At 46.2% G+C, this 18,237-nt stretch overlaps 1 protein-coding gene across 4 annotated transcripts; it reads right to left on the reverse strand.

Moving 5' to 3' along the window:
• Nucleotides 1-416: 416 nt before the first annotated feature.
• DOLPP1 (dolichyldiphosphatase 1) lies at nt 417-16,486 on the reverse strand. 4 transcript variants are annotated; one of them, XR_015808071.1, is made up of 10 exons: nt 16,383-16,486; nt 8,197-8,297; nt 6,517-6,601; nt 6,159-6,258; nt 5,247-5,345; nt 3,862-3,990; nt 3,270-3,359; nt 2,653-2,785; nt 1,138-1,203; nt 417-533 (listed from the first exon to the last, which is right to left on the reverse strand). XR_015808071.1 is itself a non-coding variant. In XM_014873209.2 (8 exons), the coding sequence occupies exons 1-8, from the start codon at nt 16,456-16,458 to the stop codon at nt 2,749-2,751; spliced, it is 717 nt and encodes a 238-aa protein (XP_014728695.2). In that variant the 5' UTR covers nt 16,459-16,486; the 3' UTR covers nt 2,395-2,748. The 4 variants fall into 4 exon arrangements, 2 of the variants coding, with proteins under 2 accessions (XP_014728695.2, XP_088033630.1); XR_015808070.1 differs by lacking the exon at nt 417-533 and having other exon boundaries at nt 1,067-1,203; XM_014873209.2 differs by lacking the exons at nt 417-533; nt 1,138-1,203 and having other exon boundaries at nt 2,395-2,785.
• Nucleotides 16,487-18,237: the final 1,751 nt, after the last annotated feature.

An 18,237-nucleotide genomic window follows, 5' to 3' on the forward strand; every position in this document is an offset into this window, starting at 1 on the left:
GCCACATATTCCAAAGAAAATATTCAATTTCAGAAAACTAGTGGCAGGAGACTGCATACAAGTGTAGGATAATAAGGCAGAGCTCAAATCTTTTTCCTGCACAGCACCATTTAGTTAAGAAAATCCATGGAATCACTAAGGAAATTCTACTGTATACCAAGTATTGCAAAGATTTCTGAAAAGGTACAGCAAAAGTAGGCAGAAGATGCAGATTACAAACAACTCAGAGAACAGAGAAGAGTTTATTACAGTGTCTTACAAGAGCTCTTCTTCCTCACTCCTAAGGATAACTATAGGAAGCTTGGGTTTGAAGGCAACTTGAAGTGGAACAGCTTTTTACACTGCCCTGCTGTCCATGAGGAGATGAACCCTTTTCCCTATGCTCAGTAGTTGTTTCCATATTTATTTTTTCCAGCAGTCTGTCATAACAGCTCGAGAGGCTGGGGAAGTGCTAAGCCACTCCTGAAATAATCCACTCCTTCAGCAGCCTTGGGGAAGAGAGGTGTGATCTCTGTTCTGGCTTTGTAAGTTCACTTACAAGAGATACAAAGAGAAAATGAATGGTTTTGCAAGACATAAGTACCTGTTTTCCAGCTGAAACATATGGCACCACCATGTCATGGGACCTATCTGATGTCCTGTCTCATCACAACAGAGCTGGACTAAGGCAGATCAAATGTCCTTGTGAAAGCTGCAAGATGCCTCTTTATTACTATGCACCTTCAAAGCAGATCCAGTGCTCAGGTCCCTCAGATGTTACAGGATTGCTTATGTTAATGCAAGTACTAAACAGTTCTTTTAAAATGTATGTATATACTTGCTGTACCAACTGAAAACAGTTAATTTACTACCCACAGCCATTTGAATACAGAAATTTAAACAGCCTTCATTCCTGATCTCCTGGATCAGGATCACTTTCTACAGTTAACACTCTGGGTGTCCAACAGCAGCTCCCACTCCACACAAACACACAAACTCCTATAGCAACAGGCACAGATGAAAACTTAAAAATAAAAAAATAACCGGGATGAACAGAAAAAAAAAAATTCTCACTTGAAGCAGCTTTATAATGCAGGAGTCTGATTAAGTGGAGATAGTAAAACAGGCAGCAAGACTGAGATGTGACAGTCATTTTACCTCTGCTCATGACTGCATCGAAGGCACACCGATGACCTTTGAGCCAGTTCAGAAGCTGTCCTTTATCTGTGAAAGTTCAAGTCAATTGTGCTTTGAATAAATACTTCTCTGTAGTTACACTTGAACTGCTGCATTATATATTAGAAATACAGAAAGTGTCCATGCACAGCCCTGAAGCACTTTGAGTATAGCCCTTGCCAGGTGAACTCATGGGTCACAGAGGTCGTAGGCATCACCAGCACACAGAGATGGCAGGCACACTCCCACAGAGACACAGCATCCACGGGGAATTGCAATGGAAGAAGGATGGAAAGCAAAACTTGCTTGTAGGAGTTCAGCATTCAAGGTTACAGCTGCAGAACCCCGACCAAGCTCCTGTGATAACTGCAGGAGCCTCTGCTAGGACAAGTTCCCTACTTGGAGTTCATGAATGGAGTCTAACAGGACTCTTCAAGGAATAATTCAGAGAGCAGCTGAGCTAGTTATTAGTCATTTGCCTTGTTGTTCATTTCTTTCATTGTAGTTGTTTTTTCATTGTGGTTGTCATTGTGTTCATTCTTAAAAATCTCTCCCTTACACTTTAACAGAAAAAAAAATTAAAAATTCCAGTGCTTAAGACAGAGACCAGCAAGTGAATTTTGTAAGGCTTTGGGCTGACTCTTACTGGAGCACAGCACTGCTTATAACCAAGGGCCTACCCAGTGCCCTCGGCACACTCAGTACAACAAAAGCTGTACAGATCACAGCAACCCTGAGATAATAAAATTATAAAGGAAGAGATGGAATAAATGTGAGATACGTATGATAATCTTGCCACCTAGAAGAGATTCTGAAAAGGACACTTTTGCTAATTACACAACAGGAGCAGCAGTGGAAAAAAATAAGAGTCAGTATATTTGTGTTTTTCCTTTGTTTTACACACACACTCCCCTTAATTGGTATCCATGCAGGCTTCCCTGCAGAACTGTCACTAGTGTTAAAAATCAGATCTTTATGGGATGTCTTTCTGTCTGTACAAAGTACAGTTGGAATTGATTTTGATCTCCCAAACTGACTGCAGAAAGGAAAGTCTTCCTTCTGTCTATGCCATCCCTCCTAGATCCCCTCCCTCATAAGAAGCATGTAAGAATTAAAAGCCCTAATTAAACATGATCAACTTGAAATTAGTTTTGTCATCTTCTTCCAAAAAAAAAAAAAAAAAGCAAAACACACAATCAACACCTCACCCACCCCATAAACAATAGTTCCATTTAAAAAAATAAATAAATAGTGTGTATATTTCATGCTGAAAAAAAAAGTCACAGAAAGGATTCATTTTTGGTTTTCCCTCCCCCGAACACGACACCAGGCATTTTCTCCCCCCTCCCCTGACGTAGACACGATGGTACATCCAACCATGTGCATCTGTGTTCAAAATGAGTTTCTACTCCTGCACGGTCCCACATGCATCAGGGAGCATCCAGCTTAGCTGCTAAAGCAGAGCAAAGGCTTTCAGGTTTTGGGTATGGTCCCTGCCTGTTCCTTTGGTCCGTCTGTTAAAAGGCTCCTTGCTGCTCCCAGGTCTCTGCTCTTGTCTGTCTCCGTTAAACGTGTCCTGGTCCCCACGTTCCGTCACTGGAGCTTCGTACCCAGCTTGCGCTGTCTGTTCCTGCAAGGTGACAGGTGACACACACAGGTGACACAGGTGACCCCAGCCCAGCCCAGGGGGCTGCAACAAACCACAGGGAAATACAGGAGGATTGAAGTACACCTCTGCTTAGCTCTGCACAAAACCGAAGTGCCCCTGCCTGCCAGGCAGATCAGCCCTTCCCTCTCTCCAGGCTCCCAGAACATCCACCCCATCTCCAGTGTGCACAGGCTCACGTGTGGATGCAAGATTACAAACAACTGCTTGCAAAAACCATGAGCCAGGGAGCTGAAATGATACTCAAATGAGATTAAATTCTTGAATCACACCCTCGCCACATTCACCTTTCAGGTGCGGTCGTTAATCCACAACTTGGTATTTCTTTACTTTGAGCTATTCTACCCACAGCAGCCGAAAATTATCAACTACAGATCAGAAAATTAATTAATGACTGCATATGAAAGGTCAGAGCAGCAACAGCTCCTCCACTCCCAACAGAACTCACCTTGCTTCTGCTCTCGTGACTGTATATTCAAACCACAGGATGTTAGGAATGAGGCTGGTATCTCGGATTAAAAAGAACTCTGAAATTGGCCTGAAAAAAGAAATTGTGGTGGAAAGGGGGAAATAATTAGACTTTCTCCAATACAATTTTGATTTTAAAAAAACCACAAAACCTGCTCTAGTTAACAGTACTGTTCTATCACTTGAGGCTGTGAAAAGGATTCTTTCTTACACTTAAAACATTTTTTCTTTCCTTATACAGTATTTCCAGGCTACATTACATGTAAATAACTCTGCAATTTGACTATGTCATTAGACATTCATTAGGAAAGGTCTGCTGTTTATCTTGCAAATCTCCAGCACTCTGCCACACCTCACAGCTTTAGCAGGGCTTTACAAAATGTAACAATTGATTGAATTCCCTTTTCCTCATCCTTATCAAGGACACATGCTCCTTTGTATATATGCATACACAAGAAAACATGGAGGAACAAAGTAGGTTACACAACAGCCAGCAGGCAAAACTGGGACAGAGCCCAGGAATTCTCATTTCTAACATCCATAACAAACCTCCACAGAATAAAGAGACTTACCACGCAGCTATCCTCGGGAAGAGGGGAGTTAGGATCTCCTGTGTGAAGGCAAACCAGGCTATGGCCATGATGCTCCCTGCCACACCTCCATACAGGACTTGGCTCCAGGTGTGGTAAAGCAAATAAACCCTGCAGTGGAAGAGAAGAGTCACCAGACAGGCTTTAAAATTAAAGGAACCAAGATTTAGAAAATGAAGTGCCACTGGACCTACAGATATGGATGCAAGTTATCCTCCAGATGTTAAAAGTGGATGTCTTTTCTCAGTAAAAAGCTGGCAAAAATAGTAGGGGGAAAAACTGGGAAAAATTCTTCCCTGCTACAGCAGTTTCAGCTTGGAGCACTTCTAGTTTGAGCCTAACTCATGAGCCCTCCACATTCTTCTTCATACATCTTTGGATCAGATGAAGAACTAATACTGTTAGTTCCCACAGAGACTTTTCCAAAGGCAGTAACAGGACAAGTCCTCTCCAGGCCACCAAAGCTGGGGCTTAAAGGCTTTTAAGAACATGGATAGCATTTTTTGTGTGATTTTGCTGCTCTCTAACGTGACAGACACAGAGGCTGTATGACCAATGTGCTCGCTGTGACTGCAGCCACTCAGAGCTGCACTGTTGGCCTGTTTTATGTGTGCATAAGCTGCATTCAAAAGTCTTTTTGCCTATATATCATTATGATCATCTTAGCTGACCACTTGATTTCCTCTAATTTTGTTGTAATTAGACCATATACCTCTGACAAATTTGTCCTGTCAGGATTTAAAAATAATTAGTAATAAGTAATCAGCTGTAGTGCACAGTCAACTGTGCCAATAGGTAATTACTTTCCTGTGGAAAATGTGACCCTATTTCTAGATTGAATTTGTCTGTTTTTCCAATCACTGGAGCTCACTTTATACTTAATCTACTGAAGAAAAAAAAAAATCATGATCACAGTTCCATTTTCTTAATCCATCTTAGTACAACTAAATCTTGCAAGCCAACAGCTGTAAATGTTTTGATTAACTAATGCTCAAGCAAAACAATGGCATTGATCAACTGTAGCAAGCCACATGCTGCAGATGCTGCTGTGCCAAGGCATGGGGCAATGCTTCCACACACAGTGCTGGGAATAGGGTGAGGCAGCAAGGCTGGATGGAGCATGGCACTGAAGCCCATGGGGAACTGGCACAAGCTCAGCTGATTTGGGGTTTTGTAAATGCTTCTGTGAAGCACCACACACGCAGCACCTTTGTTTATTTGGTCTCACGGCAACACTTCTACAAAGCTCTGACTGCACGGCACAGTGAAGAATTAGGTGGGAAAGGCAGGGTAAGGAATGCCAGGGCTGCTGGCTGGGACAGGCCACGAGGCTGTATGAGAGCAGAAGACAAACAGTTGCTCCATACCTACTATATGAGACTAGCAAAGCCACTGTGACGAGGCAGATGGACAGCACATGTCGCCATAGTAAATCCAGAAACCTCGCATTGTTTGTTTGGTGCATTCTGAAAGAGATGGAGAGCCATTAGCACAGGGCAGGGAGCTGAGCAGTCCTGACCTCCCTCCCTCTAAAACCCTAGGAAAGCTTTACTCCACTGGGGTCCTGGGCAGCTCAATCCCATCCCAGCAGCAATTTGTCCCACTGGCAGCAGTTAAAGAGCAGCCAAGAAGCCACATTTGTTTCTCTCCAGCTGTGAACAGGGATTGCTGTGAAGGAAGGCAGGATGCTCACACTGATGTGAGAGGCACAAGCTGAGCATATGCAACAGGGAGCCAAGACAGTTCCTCCATCACCCACAGAGCCAGGAGGAACTGTGAGTTTTGTCTTCCTCCACACATAGAGCCACAAGACAGAGCCATGCCCCAGCAAGAATTCTGTTAAAGCACAGGTAAACCCAGTACTTGATAAGGGAAGTCAACTAAAAAGTCATGCAAGAGAACAGGTGGTATGATCCAAAACATTGCAGATAACCCCGCTGAAACTGAGACAAAATGAGAAAGCAGCTCTTCATTTCTCCTCCCAATCCCTCACCTCTTCCCTCACACTGGGGAACCATCCCACAGCTTGGAAAAAGAAAATTGGGAGACCCTGAGAGCTAAAAGGAAGCCCACTCACATCCTCCAGTTTTCAGCCATGGTAACACCAGCCCTACATTCAGATTGAGACAGGCATGCTCCAGTCCCACCTGAGCCACAATAAATTTTGCAGGTCCTCAAATTTAATTCCATTATCCCACTCAAGTGGCACCCAGCAAAGGAGCCACCCATATCAGGTGTTTCAGAATATTAACAGCCAAAGCCTGACCTGGAATTTTTACCTTAAATAAAGGAACAGAAAGGAATAGACAGAGAAAAACCACATGAATTGGGAGTGGCTGGACGGCATCCCATATTTTGTGGTCACTGTTGAATGGGCTTCTGGGAAGAGAAGAAAAAAAAAGTATGGTCAGGGGATGGTCAGCAGCTGGAACACTCCAGATATGAAGCCAGACCACGCTGCTGGAGCATGCACAAAGTTCACAGGACACATCCCTGCTCAGGTGGCTCCAGCAGCCTTTTTACACCCAAACATCCACAGCCAAAGTGAGGCAAAGGGAGAAAAACCCTCTAACCCCCGCAGTGACCATTCCACCCAAAACTCCCCTGACACCACCACACTCGTGGTCCATACCCTACCTTCACACGGCCGAGGCTCCCGGATTACATTTTTTATTAACCAGTTCACTCCCTCGTTGAACACCAGCCCTCCCAAGAAAGAGATCTGTGAAGGCAAGACAGCTGTGTCACCCCCTCTAAGAGATCCTTCTACTTACCAGGCTCTCTCTGTTGACAAAACCCCAAACGTTATGTTTCTAATTTTCTTTTTTGACTACTACAGTTAAAAACAATGACTTCCAAATTCTACACCTGAGGAAGAGAAGCATTTCTTTTCAGCTCACTTTCTATTTGGCAACACATTGTGTACATGCAGCTTTTCAGCAGCTGATACACAGAAAGAAAAAAAAAGACACAGTAGAGCACTTCTGCCAGATCTTGCACCAGCAAGTGCAGAAAGTGACCTTTTTAATAGGGCAGGTTTTTGGGAACTGGCTTTTCCCAATGACCAACAGGGGGAGTGCAGACACTGTTATTTGGGTAAATAGTTTAAAACAAAGGTGACTTTTTAGAATTCTGGCTTTTCCCTCTATTAGTATTTTCATCTTGAAGCTGCTGTCTTCAGTCTAAGATGAATTCACATTCTGAGCTAAGCCAGACCCGGTAGCATTTATTTTTACTCTTTAACTTCACAGTTCATACACCTCCCTAAATTAGTCCTGCTGCTGTGATCAAATTCCCAGCTGGTGATGACACTCTGCCTCCTTAGCACTCACTCCCATTCCACATGATGAAGCAATTTTTCACTCCACATCCTGAGCCACAGCTCAGGCTGCTGCAAGTCAGCCAGTGTCTCTCTCCAGCCCAGTGGTGGCTTCCCACGTGAAGAACTGAGACTCAACCTCAACACTTGTCTTGTTACCAACACCAGACAAATCCCTGTATTGAGAAACCTACAAATCTGTGCAATTGTTACTCTGGCTTCTTCTCTCTTTCGGGCCAGCACAAAACCTTTGGGTTGCCAAAGCTGAACAGCTGCCTTCCCTAGTGAAATGTCCTATTCCCAGGTCCCTTGGGCCACTGGTTCCCATGACACTGTGGCCCTACATTCAAAATGTGCTGTCAAAATCCTTTCAGTAGACCCTGTTTTATCTGTTTGCTGAGGACAAACATTACAAGAGATTTACATGTCCTAGAGGGAGTTTATCCATGACACTGACTCCCAACTACGTGGCAGAGCAGATAGAAAGCATTGTACGAATTTGGATTGAAACAAGTCTCTTCTGCCCCTGGTTTTCAGCTCACATTTGAAAAGCAGCCCTTAAAGATAAATCCACTCCCTTGGAAAGCTGTAGGTTTTATTTTTATCCCCTTTTCTGCCTCAGTAGTTCAAAGAAAGTGCATCCCCCTGAGTTACACACACCATTTCCTGCATATGCTGCCCAGTGCTATGATCCTACTGGATCTTGGGAGAGTTCCCACTTTGCAACAGCATTCTGTACTTCCTCAGACATCTCCCTCGATGGTTCTGGACAGATAATGTCCAAAACACAGCGGAGTAACAGAGAAGTCATAAAAGGCTAAGCAGCCTTTTAACCTGGCATGGGTGCTAAGTGTCTCCTGCTGTTCCCTGACAGGACGATGGCTTTCCTCTGCTTGCTCCTTATAGAGAGAAAAAGAAGTGTGAATACAGGAGCCCCAGGTGACAAAGGAAAAGACTTTAGTCATAAGGAGAGGCTGGGAAGGGAGAGAAGGACTCACCGTGTGAAGCTCTCTCTTGAATATGATGAGTGTTACAAAGCCAACAATAATGAATATTGGACCAAGACTCAAATAAGCTAAAAGCTGGCCAGAGAAATCACCTGGGGAAACAAACAAGAGAAACAAATCAGTTTGAACTTCACAGGTACTTGCCTGCCACCACAGCATGGGTCAGTCAGAGCCCTGCACCACAGAGCAAAGGGGCAAACTGAGCAGTGCAGCAAGTCCCTGTGTTCCAGAATGATAGAGGAGCTGAGGCAGGGAGACAGCAGTGCTTCCACGCAGGCTCAAAATCAGGGATGAGAGAAGCCTGGCATCATTCAGCAGAGATTACTGCCACCCAATTTACAACAATAACCATGGGTGTGGGCCCACAGCCACTTTAATCCAACACGAGCAGAGGCTGCTGCAAAAAAGGCAGCACCTTTTCCCTTCCCCTCGTTCCTATTTCTTCTCTGTGCCAGCAAACAGTCCCCAGACAAATCCTTTCCCACTCCCTCACTAAAATGGGTTAGTTTTCAGCTGGATCAACTTCCTAATCTGTCTCACCATGTGTCTGCATGAACACTAGCATTAGCAAAATGGGAAGGAAATAAACAGCTAAACATAGCAGGAGATGTCAGGGAAATAAAGGAGACACTGCCTTTTTAACCAGTAGCCCACTTGTACCACACAGAAGGGGATTTGGGCCTCCAACCCAAATGATTAACAGTCTAGCTATCCCCCAGGGAGAATCAGGGAGCAGCAATGGGACCTCACAGGGGTCATAAGGTCCCTCAAAACCTTTATTCTGAACCATAACAGACACTGAAGCAAGCAGCAACAGCAAGGAGCAGCTGTGCATTTTGACACAAGTTTCTCTTGCCTCTCTTCCCCAAAAAGGGATGCACACAGAAGTATTTGGAGAAAAGATGTCAGCACAAATTCCAACAAGACAAAAAAACTATCAGAGCAATTTTGCTCCAAGATCAGCAATTTGTATCAGAAGAGCAAGAACTGTCTGTCAGAGAATCAATCTTTAAATACAGAACTCAACAAAAACTCATTGTATGAGCCCAGCAAGTAACAGAAGAGATGGGTATTTTGTGTATTGGTTCTCACAGACCAGATCCTCCCCATCCCATCACTGAACACAAAATAAATTTGTCCTCATAAATTTGTCCTTCTTCCCTCCTCTCAAAAGGAAACAGGATGCCTCTGCAGGGCTGAGCATTGGATTCATTCCTAGATCAATTCCACTGCAAGACATCGAGTCTCCCCAGCCCACGCACCCACATTTCAAAGCAGCACTTGGTGAAAAGGACTTTAACCCCAGCCTCTGAGTGCTGGAACTGATAAAAAAAACAGTGATTGCTCCTTTACAACAAAGTTCACACTGCTGATGTTATTGCCACATAGTTGTGGTTACATCAGGTATAATGCATGGAAGCCTCTGGAATTCCAAAGTGGGTTAAATCAGGGAACCAGCAGCAATGATTATTAGCAGGAGTTAGATGAAAGGAGGAAGATTTAGAGGACAAACCCCCAAGTGCACTGACTTTCCAGTGAAGTGAGGGGCTGCTTTGATTTTAATCTGAAAAGCATTGGAAGATACTGAATTTGAAACTTTCCTTGCTCCATATGGCAGGTTGCTCTTGCATCAGGTGCATTCTAAACGCTCCCAAAGCGATGGTAACACAAAGGGGATGTAAGTGACAGTACCAGTTACCTGGCAATAGCAAATGAAGCCCCTCATGGTTTTACATAAATCACAAGCTCCCAACAAAATCAGTTCTGTCATCAGTAATGAGGGAATTCACAAGAGAAGTCACCTTGTCAAGAGACAATTAAAACTACCCTGAAAGCCTTAGGAATACTTTCCAACAACCTCAATTCCAGCATTACCAAATAGAGTTCATCATCAAGAGATAGCCATGTTTCAGATCATTCACTCTGTTAATCCATGGTACATAAAGGCTTAGCACTTCCACACTAGAAGCCATAATTTTGTCAAGTAGAAATCAAACCAGATTATTTATCTTCTCAGGGAGTTCTATTTCTTGTGCAGATGGTGGAAAGGTACTTAAGAAGTAGTCTTTTCACTTAAATAGGATCAGCAATAGCTGTTATGTTACATGGTAATATTTCAAATAAATCAAATCACAGCCTTCACAGGCACAAAAACCACACCTGAGAGGGGAGCCATCACTCCCAGATGTGCCTACAGGCACCAAGTCCTTTACTCAATCTAAACACAAAAGCTCCTCAAATATTTCAGTGGTCTATTTAAAACAGAGCAGACATCACTAATAATACTCCGTGTTCCTGTGGCTAATGGCAATTAAACACAGTCACGTTCTGAGGCCACTATTTCTACAGAGGAGGCAAATAAACAGCTGGGCACTAACTGGACCTATCTCAGGAACACACTGATGCCATCACAAACTGGACCAGCAGCTCAAGGCACAGCTTCGGTGGCTGAAGCAGCTCGGAAAGGACTGGAAATCCCCAGTGGAGGAAGCAAAGTGAGCTCTGAGAGAAAGGCCAGCGCTGCTCAGCACTCAGTGCTCCAGGGGCCCTGGAGCGTGATTGCTTCTGTCACTCCTGTCTCCTCTCACGCTCCAGTGAGCTCCCAGACTTATTCCCAGGGAAAGGAGACGTGCAGGAGAGCCACAGTTTAAAGTCCAGTCAGATCTAGCAAGCAGCACCCCTGCGTTTTTTAATAGGAATTAATTTTTCTTTAATTTACAGAACTTGGGAATTTTAAAGCAGTTCTTCCAACCAGCAGGAACAGAGACAAAATCTCTGCAACAACTCAAAAGGCAGATCTACTTAATATAGTTTTATATTATGCTTTTTTGAAGTCCAACTTTCCCTGGACATTATTTGGAGCTCAAAAAGCAAAACTAAAGGATGAAACTACCTAATTTTTGGGCAGCCAAGAGATAAGTACGTGTAGCACTATACATAGCTCAGATACATGCTATTTTTTTTCAGCTTTCATTCAGAATCTACTTCTGCTCCAATTCAACATTTTACCCAGCATCCTGTCGGTGGAAATAGCTGAGCTTCACCACATCTACTTAACCTGTATAGGATGCAAAAATGTGAATCAACAGCCCCCAACCACATCCTACCACAAGACTGAGTTTTGCCACTGCCACTTCCTATTGAAGGATCTATTTGTGGCACTGCCACTGGTTGTGTGTTCTTGGCTGAGTGCATATGTGCAAGTTGCACAGACAACATGCAGTGTATGTGTGTCATGGGCATTTACATTACTAAATATTCATGATATAAAAGAGTCATTTCCTCTGCTTGCGCATTCCCCATAACACGAGCTGTGGGACAGCAAAAATATCTGCAGGAGGCTTTAAATGATGGCATAAAGGCAGGAATCAGACAAAACTTCTGCAGGGAGATTAAACATAAACCCTGCATTAATGCAGCCAAAGGAATGGGAACTGCTTCTTCCAAGAGATACAGCTTAGCTATGGAATGAGCCCTGACTTGTGAGCTCCCACCCCGCACAGAATCACAGGAGGGTTATCAGAACAAACATTCCTATAGGAGCTGCACGTGCTGATACTGAACAGCAACAAGAACTGCTGAGCCAAAGCACAGACACAGCACCAGCACCTTTGAGCCTTTTCACTGACTGATTCTGCATACCTGCCCCTCCAACTCTGTCTGGCTCTAGAAAACATCCTGAAGAAACTGGGAAAATTGGAATATTCTGTCATTCTGCAGAAAAAAGGTTTGGCACACCAGGTTTCTCTCCTTAAAGAATTTGTCCAGTTTGAGGAGGTCCAGAAAGTCCCAGAGCTCTAAGAATCCCAGCTGCACTGAAGAGAGGAAGTTTTCTTTCTTTTCTCCAAATAATAATAAAAAACCCAAACAAACCAGGAACTCAATGTTTCTCCAGTGAAACTCACCCTACAGGCAGGAAGTCCCTGAAGATGAGTTTTAAGTCTGCAGCACAAAGTCATCCCATGCAAAGCAATGCATACGGGAAAAAACAACCCTAATTATACCCATGACATGACAGGATTTAATTCAGTTGTTATCAAACAAAAACTCTCAGACTCGGTGTATGCCAATACCTTCAGAGTAACATCCAGTGCTCTGCAGCAGTCAGAAAGGCAAGAACATTTTTAAGAGCACAACAGAAGTTACTGTTACAGCACTACAAAAATTTATTATGCAATTCTGGTGTCACCAGCTAAAAAGGGAGAGTACACACAGAAAAGGCAAATAGAATGGGGACAAAGATAAGTATGCGACAGCAGCCATTCAGAAAACATCCAATAAACCAGATTTTCAGCTGAAAAAGGAAAACAGATGATACAACAGTTCTATAAAGTCCTGAATTATATGGAGAAACTGACAGCAAACAATTGCTGCCTCTCACTGCACGAGAGAGTGTTTGATGAAATTACTGAGCAGCGGACTTAGAAAAGAAACACCAACCACATTAAGCTACAAAGCTCGGTGCCAAAGATATCGTGAGATCCAAAGCAGAAATGGATTCAAAGAACAATTAGAGATGCAGCTTTTATACATCCATCAAAGGACTTCACAGTCCTGATGCAATCACCAGCTCATTACTGGAAGGACATAGGGAAGAAGGATTATTCCTGCCTACCTGCCAGCAACCTGACACTATGCCAGATCATCCCTTGGTCTCACCAAAGCAGAGCTGGTAATATGAAATGCTCCAGGATCAAAAAATTCTGAAAGCAGCATCAGGATGATATTTTTACAGGCTGTCCTCTGCAGCAGCGTGCTTTAGCACACCCAGGCAGCACTGCCATGGCTGATTTTTTTTCTCCCTGTTTAATCCTAACATTCCCTATGGGCAGTATTTCAGTCAGGTCTCCAAGATTCCATTCCTCAGACCAGTCTGCAGTTGATTACCACAGCATTCATTTGCTGTTTCTCATTTATTTTTCTCAAAGTGGACATCACAGAAAGCCCTGGAGAGCTGTGCAGCCACACAAGCAGCTAAGGATGGATTTGATGTATCACCCTTGATAAGGAAACATTAGATCAGAACAGGGAGCACCTTTCTGGAGACACCTCTCCCCTTCACAATTAGAAGCAGAAGCCCAAATCCTGGCTTCGTCTGCAAGGCAGAAATCAGCAGTGACAGCTTTTTACCCGGTCCCGAGGAGCAAATCATCACCCATGGCAGATGAAAGCTGGGGTTCTGCACAGGAAATCTTTAAAGATGGGAGATTTCCAGAGGTTCAGCAGCCTCTGGGATCAGCCAAGAGCTGAAGCTATTTGCCATAGAGCAGTGCATGACATGCAAAGACAGTTTAATAATTGATGTTGGTAAAAGCAGGATCTATTTCTCGTTCCGACCCCTCTCAGCAGCACAAGGCTACATTAATTCCACTGTGCTGAGCATGCTGCCAACATCACTCCTTTATAAATATACATTATCTAGATGCTTTATGGACCTGGACTTTAGATGTGCTCAGGCTGAACACAAACAGCTTTCTAAATAAAGTTAAGAGCACTTTCCCCAAATCCAGGTAAAAGCATCAGACCTACCATTTACTGCAAGTCATTATTTTAGACCAAAATATTGTCTACCTGGACTTAATAAAGCCTTGGACACTGCTTTCCACAGATTCTCCTGAAGAACTTCCACAGCTTGGATGGGTGCTCTGTTTTCAGGTAAAAAAACCTGTCCAGGCACAGACTGGTGGGGAATGGAGCTAAATCCAGCTGAGGCTGGGCTCAGTTCTGAGGCAGGTTCTGTTTCATATCTTTATGAATGATCTGGATAAGGAGACAGAGTGCACTCTCAGATAGTTCACTGATGACACCAAGTCTCCCTGTGCTGGACACTGCTAAGGCCTCACCTCCAATCCGGGGGTCAGTTTTGTGCCCCTCACAACAAGAAAGACCTTGAGGGGCTGGAGCATGTCCAGAGAAGGGAACGGAGCTGGGCAAGGGTCTGGAGCACCAGGAGCAGCTGAGGGAGCTGGTGGGACACAGCCTGGAGAAAAAAGGAGGCTCAGGGGGGACCTTCTGGCTCTGCACAACTCCCTGACAGGAGGGGAAGGCATCAGGCTCTGCTCCCAGGGAACAGTCACAAGTCGCACCAGGAGAGGTCTAATTTAAATATTAGGAGAAGCTTCTTCATAGAAGCTGTTGTCCAGCCCAGGGCAGTGGTGGACTCCCCATGCCTGGAGGGATTTAAGAGCTGTGTAAATGTGGCACTTGAGGACGTGGTTTAGTGGTGGCCTTGCAGTGCTGGGGGAACAGCTGGACTCGGTGATCTCAGGGGCTTCTCCAACTTAAATGATTCTATGAAAATAAATTAACAAACTTTTATACCTCCAGCTGTTTTACTGATTTAGTCCTTTGTCCCCACTTTACAGGCCTTCATAAATACAGGTTTTATCCAAGATAAAGTGCCCATCCCTTCCATACACAACCCGAAGCTGGGTAGTGATTTACCCCTCCACACAATCATCTCCTCCCTCTGCCTGTTTAAGAGCTCTCAACGCAGAGAGAAAATAATCAGGTTATGTCACACTGTTCAAGATCTGACAGATAACCCTTGTGCAGTGATTTCCACCACCTTCATTTCCCAAACCAATCCAACAAATGGAGCACAGGACGCTCTGTGTATACTGCCAGGTTCAGATAAGGAGATAAGATATAAAGATGAATATATCAGTACTACTGGCAAGATTATTTCCCATCTCTCCCAAACTGACACATTAATATATTTGAGAAGGAGGATGGCAGAGAAGCTTACAGTGTGGAAGAAAATGCAAGACAGAAAAGGAAATGCCAGTATTTCACATAAAGCATAACAGAATACCATGAAACAGCCATAAGGGGGAGGGCCAAGAAATAATGTATCTCCAGTGCCAGATATTTTTTCAGTGTTGTCACATTTCAAGTCTCCTAGCTAAATGGGCACTTTCAACCCAGAAGATCCCTAAGCACTTTAAAAGCTTTAGGAATTGCACTACTGAGAGGAGCTTTCATCAGGAACTAAAATCCAGCTATTGAAACAGGACATACAGCAACACTTTCCAGCAAGCTGGGGGCTCACTACAACTGGAGATACTGAGAACAGCGTTTAGACAAGATTTAGATTTTGAGCAAATGGTTAATACTGTAACTCTGACATTCCATTTTTTTATTAACTCTGATTATAACAATCACCCAAACCCAGTACAGCACAAAGCACCAACAGGAGCTCTGAACGACCACAGCTATTGATGGGACACAGTTTAGACATATGCCAGCTGAACACAGACCCATTTGCTCTTGCACACTGGAACATCAGGAATTCATTTCACCCGGGTCGGGCTGCCGGTGTGCAGGACCTTTGTGGATCACAGCTGTCCCAGCGGGAACAGCCCACCCTGCACTCAGACACCGACTGCTTCTCAACGCTGCCAGGACTCAAACCCACCTTGCCAAGAGCTGAGCCACAAAACACCCTGTGCCTGAAGTCCTCGGGGCATTCAGCGCTGACCAAAGTGCTCCCAGAAAGAAAACACCAGATCCACCGGGGACAGTGACACCCTGCCACCCCCACTCCCAGCACAGCCACCAAAGTCTCCTGGCAGCCGAGCCCACCCCGGGGACCCGGCTACCCCGCCACATCCCCGCTCCCTGGGCTGTCACGAGCCCGCTGGCACGGTGACACCCCGAGCCGGACCCGCAGCACATGGAGCAGGGAGGTGACACCGACACCAGCACGCTGCTGGGGCGGCAGCGGGGAGCTGCACACGGTGGGTGGGACCCTCGCCTCGAAGCCGGGGACACCACACATGGCCAGAGGGCTGCAGGGGCGGCGAGGCGGCGGTGTGGAGCGGGCAGGACGGCAATGGAGGGCGGGTGGCTCCGGGATCCCCGGGACGGAGCCGACCCCCCAGCGCATTCCCGGCCCATTCCCGGTCCCCTTCCCCGTCCCCCCCCCCGCAGACCCCCAGCCCGGAGCCCCCACCGCGCATGCGCAACGCCGCTCCCGCCGCGGCTCCCGATCTGGCAGAGCGCCTCGCCGCCCCCAACGCGCACGCGCGCCCTGCCGCCTCAGCGCTGCTGCTCAATGGCTCACTATTTGGCAGCCGCCAGCGCGGCCCTCGGCGGCGCCGCGGGGCGGCGGGAAGGGGCCCTCCACGCCCGGAGGCGCGGTGGGAAGGCCCGGCGGCGGCGAAACGGAGCGTTACCTGCGGGATACTCGACGTGAGTGAGGGAGACCGGCCGCCACAGCGCGGGCAGCGAGCACTCCCCGACTGCGGCCATCTTACCCGGATACCGGGCCGGGCCGCTACGGCCAATCGGGGCGCTCTTGAGGGGCGGTGCGGCCAATGGGCGGGGGCGCGGGGAGCGGCGGGCCAATGGCGGCGCGCGGCAGGTGAGGCGCCGGGCAGCCCAACCCCGCCCAATTAAACATCCAGCCCGGGGAGCGCCTCAGCCAATCGGCTGCCGGCACCGCGGCCCGGCAGTGGGCGGGCGCAGCGAGCGGCACAGCCAGTCGGAGGAAAGGCGGGCGGCACAGCGCTTCGTCATTGGCCAGAGGTGCTGTGCGGATGGGCCAATCAGTAGCTTGTCCTGGCGCCAGTTCTCAGCCAATCAGCGGAGGCGCTAGAGCGGCGGGCGCGGGGCGTTGAGGCGGGGGCTCGGCGGGAGCAGGGCCGGGCTGTGCTGCCCTCAGACCCCGGCGAGAGCGGCCCGGGCTCCCCTCACAGCCCTGCACCCCGGCGCGACCCGCTCCGAGTTCCCCTCACACCTGGCGGGAACAGCCCGGGCTTCCCTCACACTCACACCCCTCTGGGGACAGCCCGCGGGTTCCCGCTCTGGTTCCGCCCGGTCTGCCCTCACACCCCGCTGCAGCCGCCCCAGTTGCTGTTAAAAAAAACCCAAAAACAACAACAAATATATATATATATATTTAAATGAGAATCGCTCACTTCAAATGGGATTACTACGTTCAGCTCTACATCACAGCATCACTGCCCTGTCCCGGGCACATTACTCTTTGCCCCACACAGGAGTGATTCACTCATAATGTCCAAGCGCCGTTGAAAATGAAATGCAGATTGGGATTTTTTAAAATAAACACTTGGGAACCACATCTAAGCTCAGTAAAGGGCGAGCTGCTTTCATGCGGATGAGCGCACGTGAACATAAAAGCCTGGAATAAAGTCATCAAATCTCAGAATGGTTTTTTTGAGAAGGAACCTTAAAGCCCATCTCATCCCACCCCTGCCATGGCAGGACACCTCCCACTGTCCCAGGCTGCTCCAGCCCTGTCCAGCCTGGCCTGGGACACTGCCAGGGATCCAGGGGCAGCCACAGCTGCTCTGGGCACCCTGTGGCCTCTCCACTCTCACAGGGAACAATTTCTTCCTAAATCCTGTCAGAAAATCCTTCAAAGATTCTGCAAAGGCCAGGCAAACACCTGGCCCAGGTGATATCTTTTTTTTCGCACCCAAACACCTTCAACTACTGAAATAATCCACTTTGAAGACCAAGCCAAAGGAATGTTCCCATAGGTGATGCCAGAAATAAGACTTACCTGAGGAGCTTGAGGAAAAGCAGAACATGGAGCAGCATTGGACAGAAAAGCTTTCAGAAGGCAAAGCCACCTTCAGACTAAATGACCAAAGTTAATTCAATTTTAAAAAAAAATAAAACTTACAGAAAAATAAATACGCAAGAGGCCTGCAATAAGTGATCGACACAGGCACGGGGTTGCCTTTAATTTGTGTCAGGGAAACACATGGACCAGGATTTCTATCCGTTAATTAAGATTTCAAACAGAGTAGAAAATTCATTTTTGTGCAGTTGTAATATACCCACTTCAATTATGATTACGTCCCATTAATTTCAACAAGCTCTTCATAGGTGACATTCTCCCTGGCATTTCAAGAAGTAAAATAGCATTAAAGGCTTATTATTTGGAAAGAAAGAGAAAATATTTACTGCAGGAGCTCAGTTCATTGCAGAAGACTGCTATGAAGGAGCATGAGTGATTTACTCCTTTCATTATTCAAGTTAAATAAATCTCCTCCTTTCCAA

This window comes from Sturnus vulgaris, chromosome 22 (assembly GCF_052056855.1).
Source record: "Sturnus vulgaris isolate bStuVul1 chromosome 22, bStuVul1.hap1, whole genome shotgun sequence".
Taxonomy (NCBI): Eukaryota; Metazoa; Chordata; class Aves; order Passeriformes; family Sturnidae; genus Sturnus; species Sturnus vulgaris.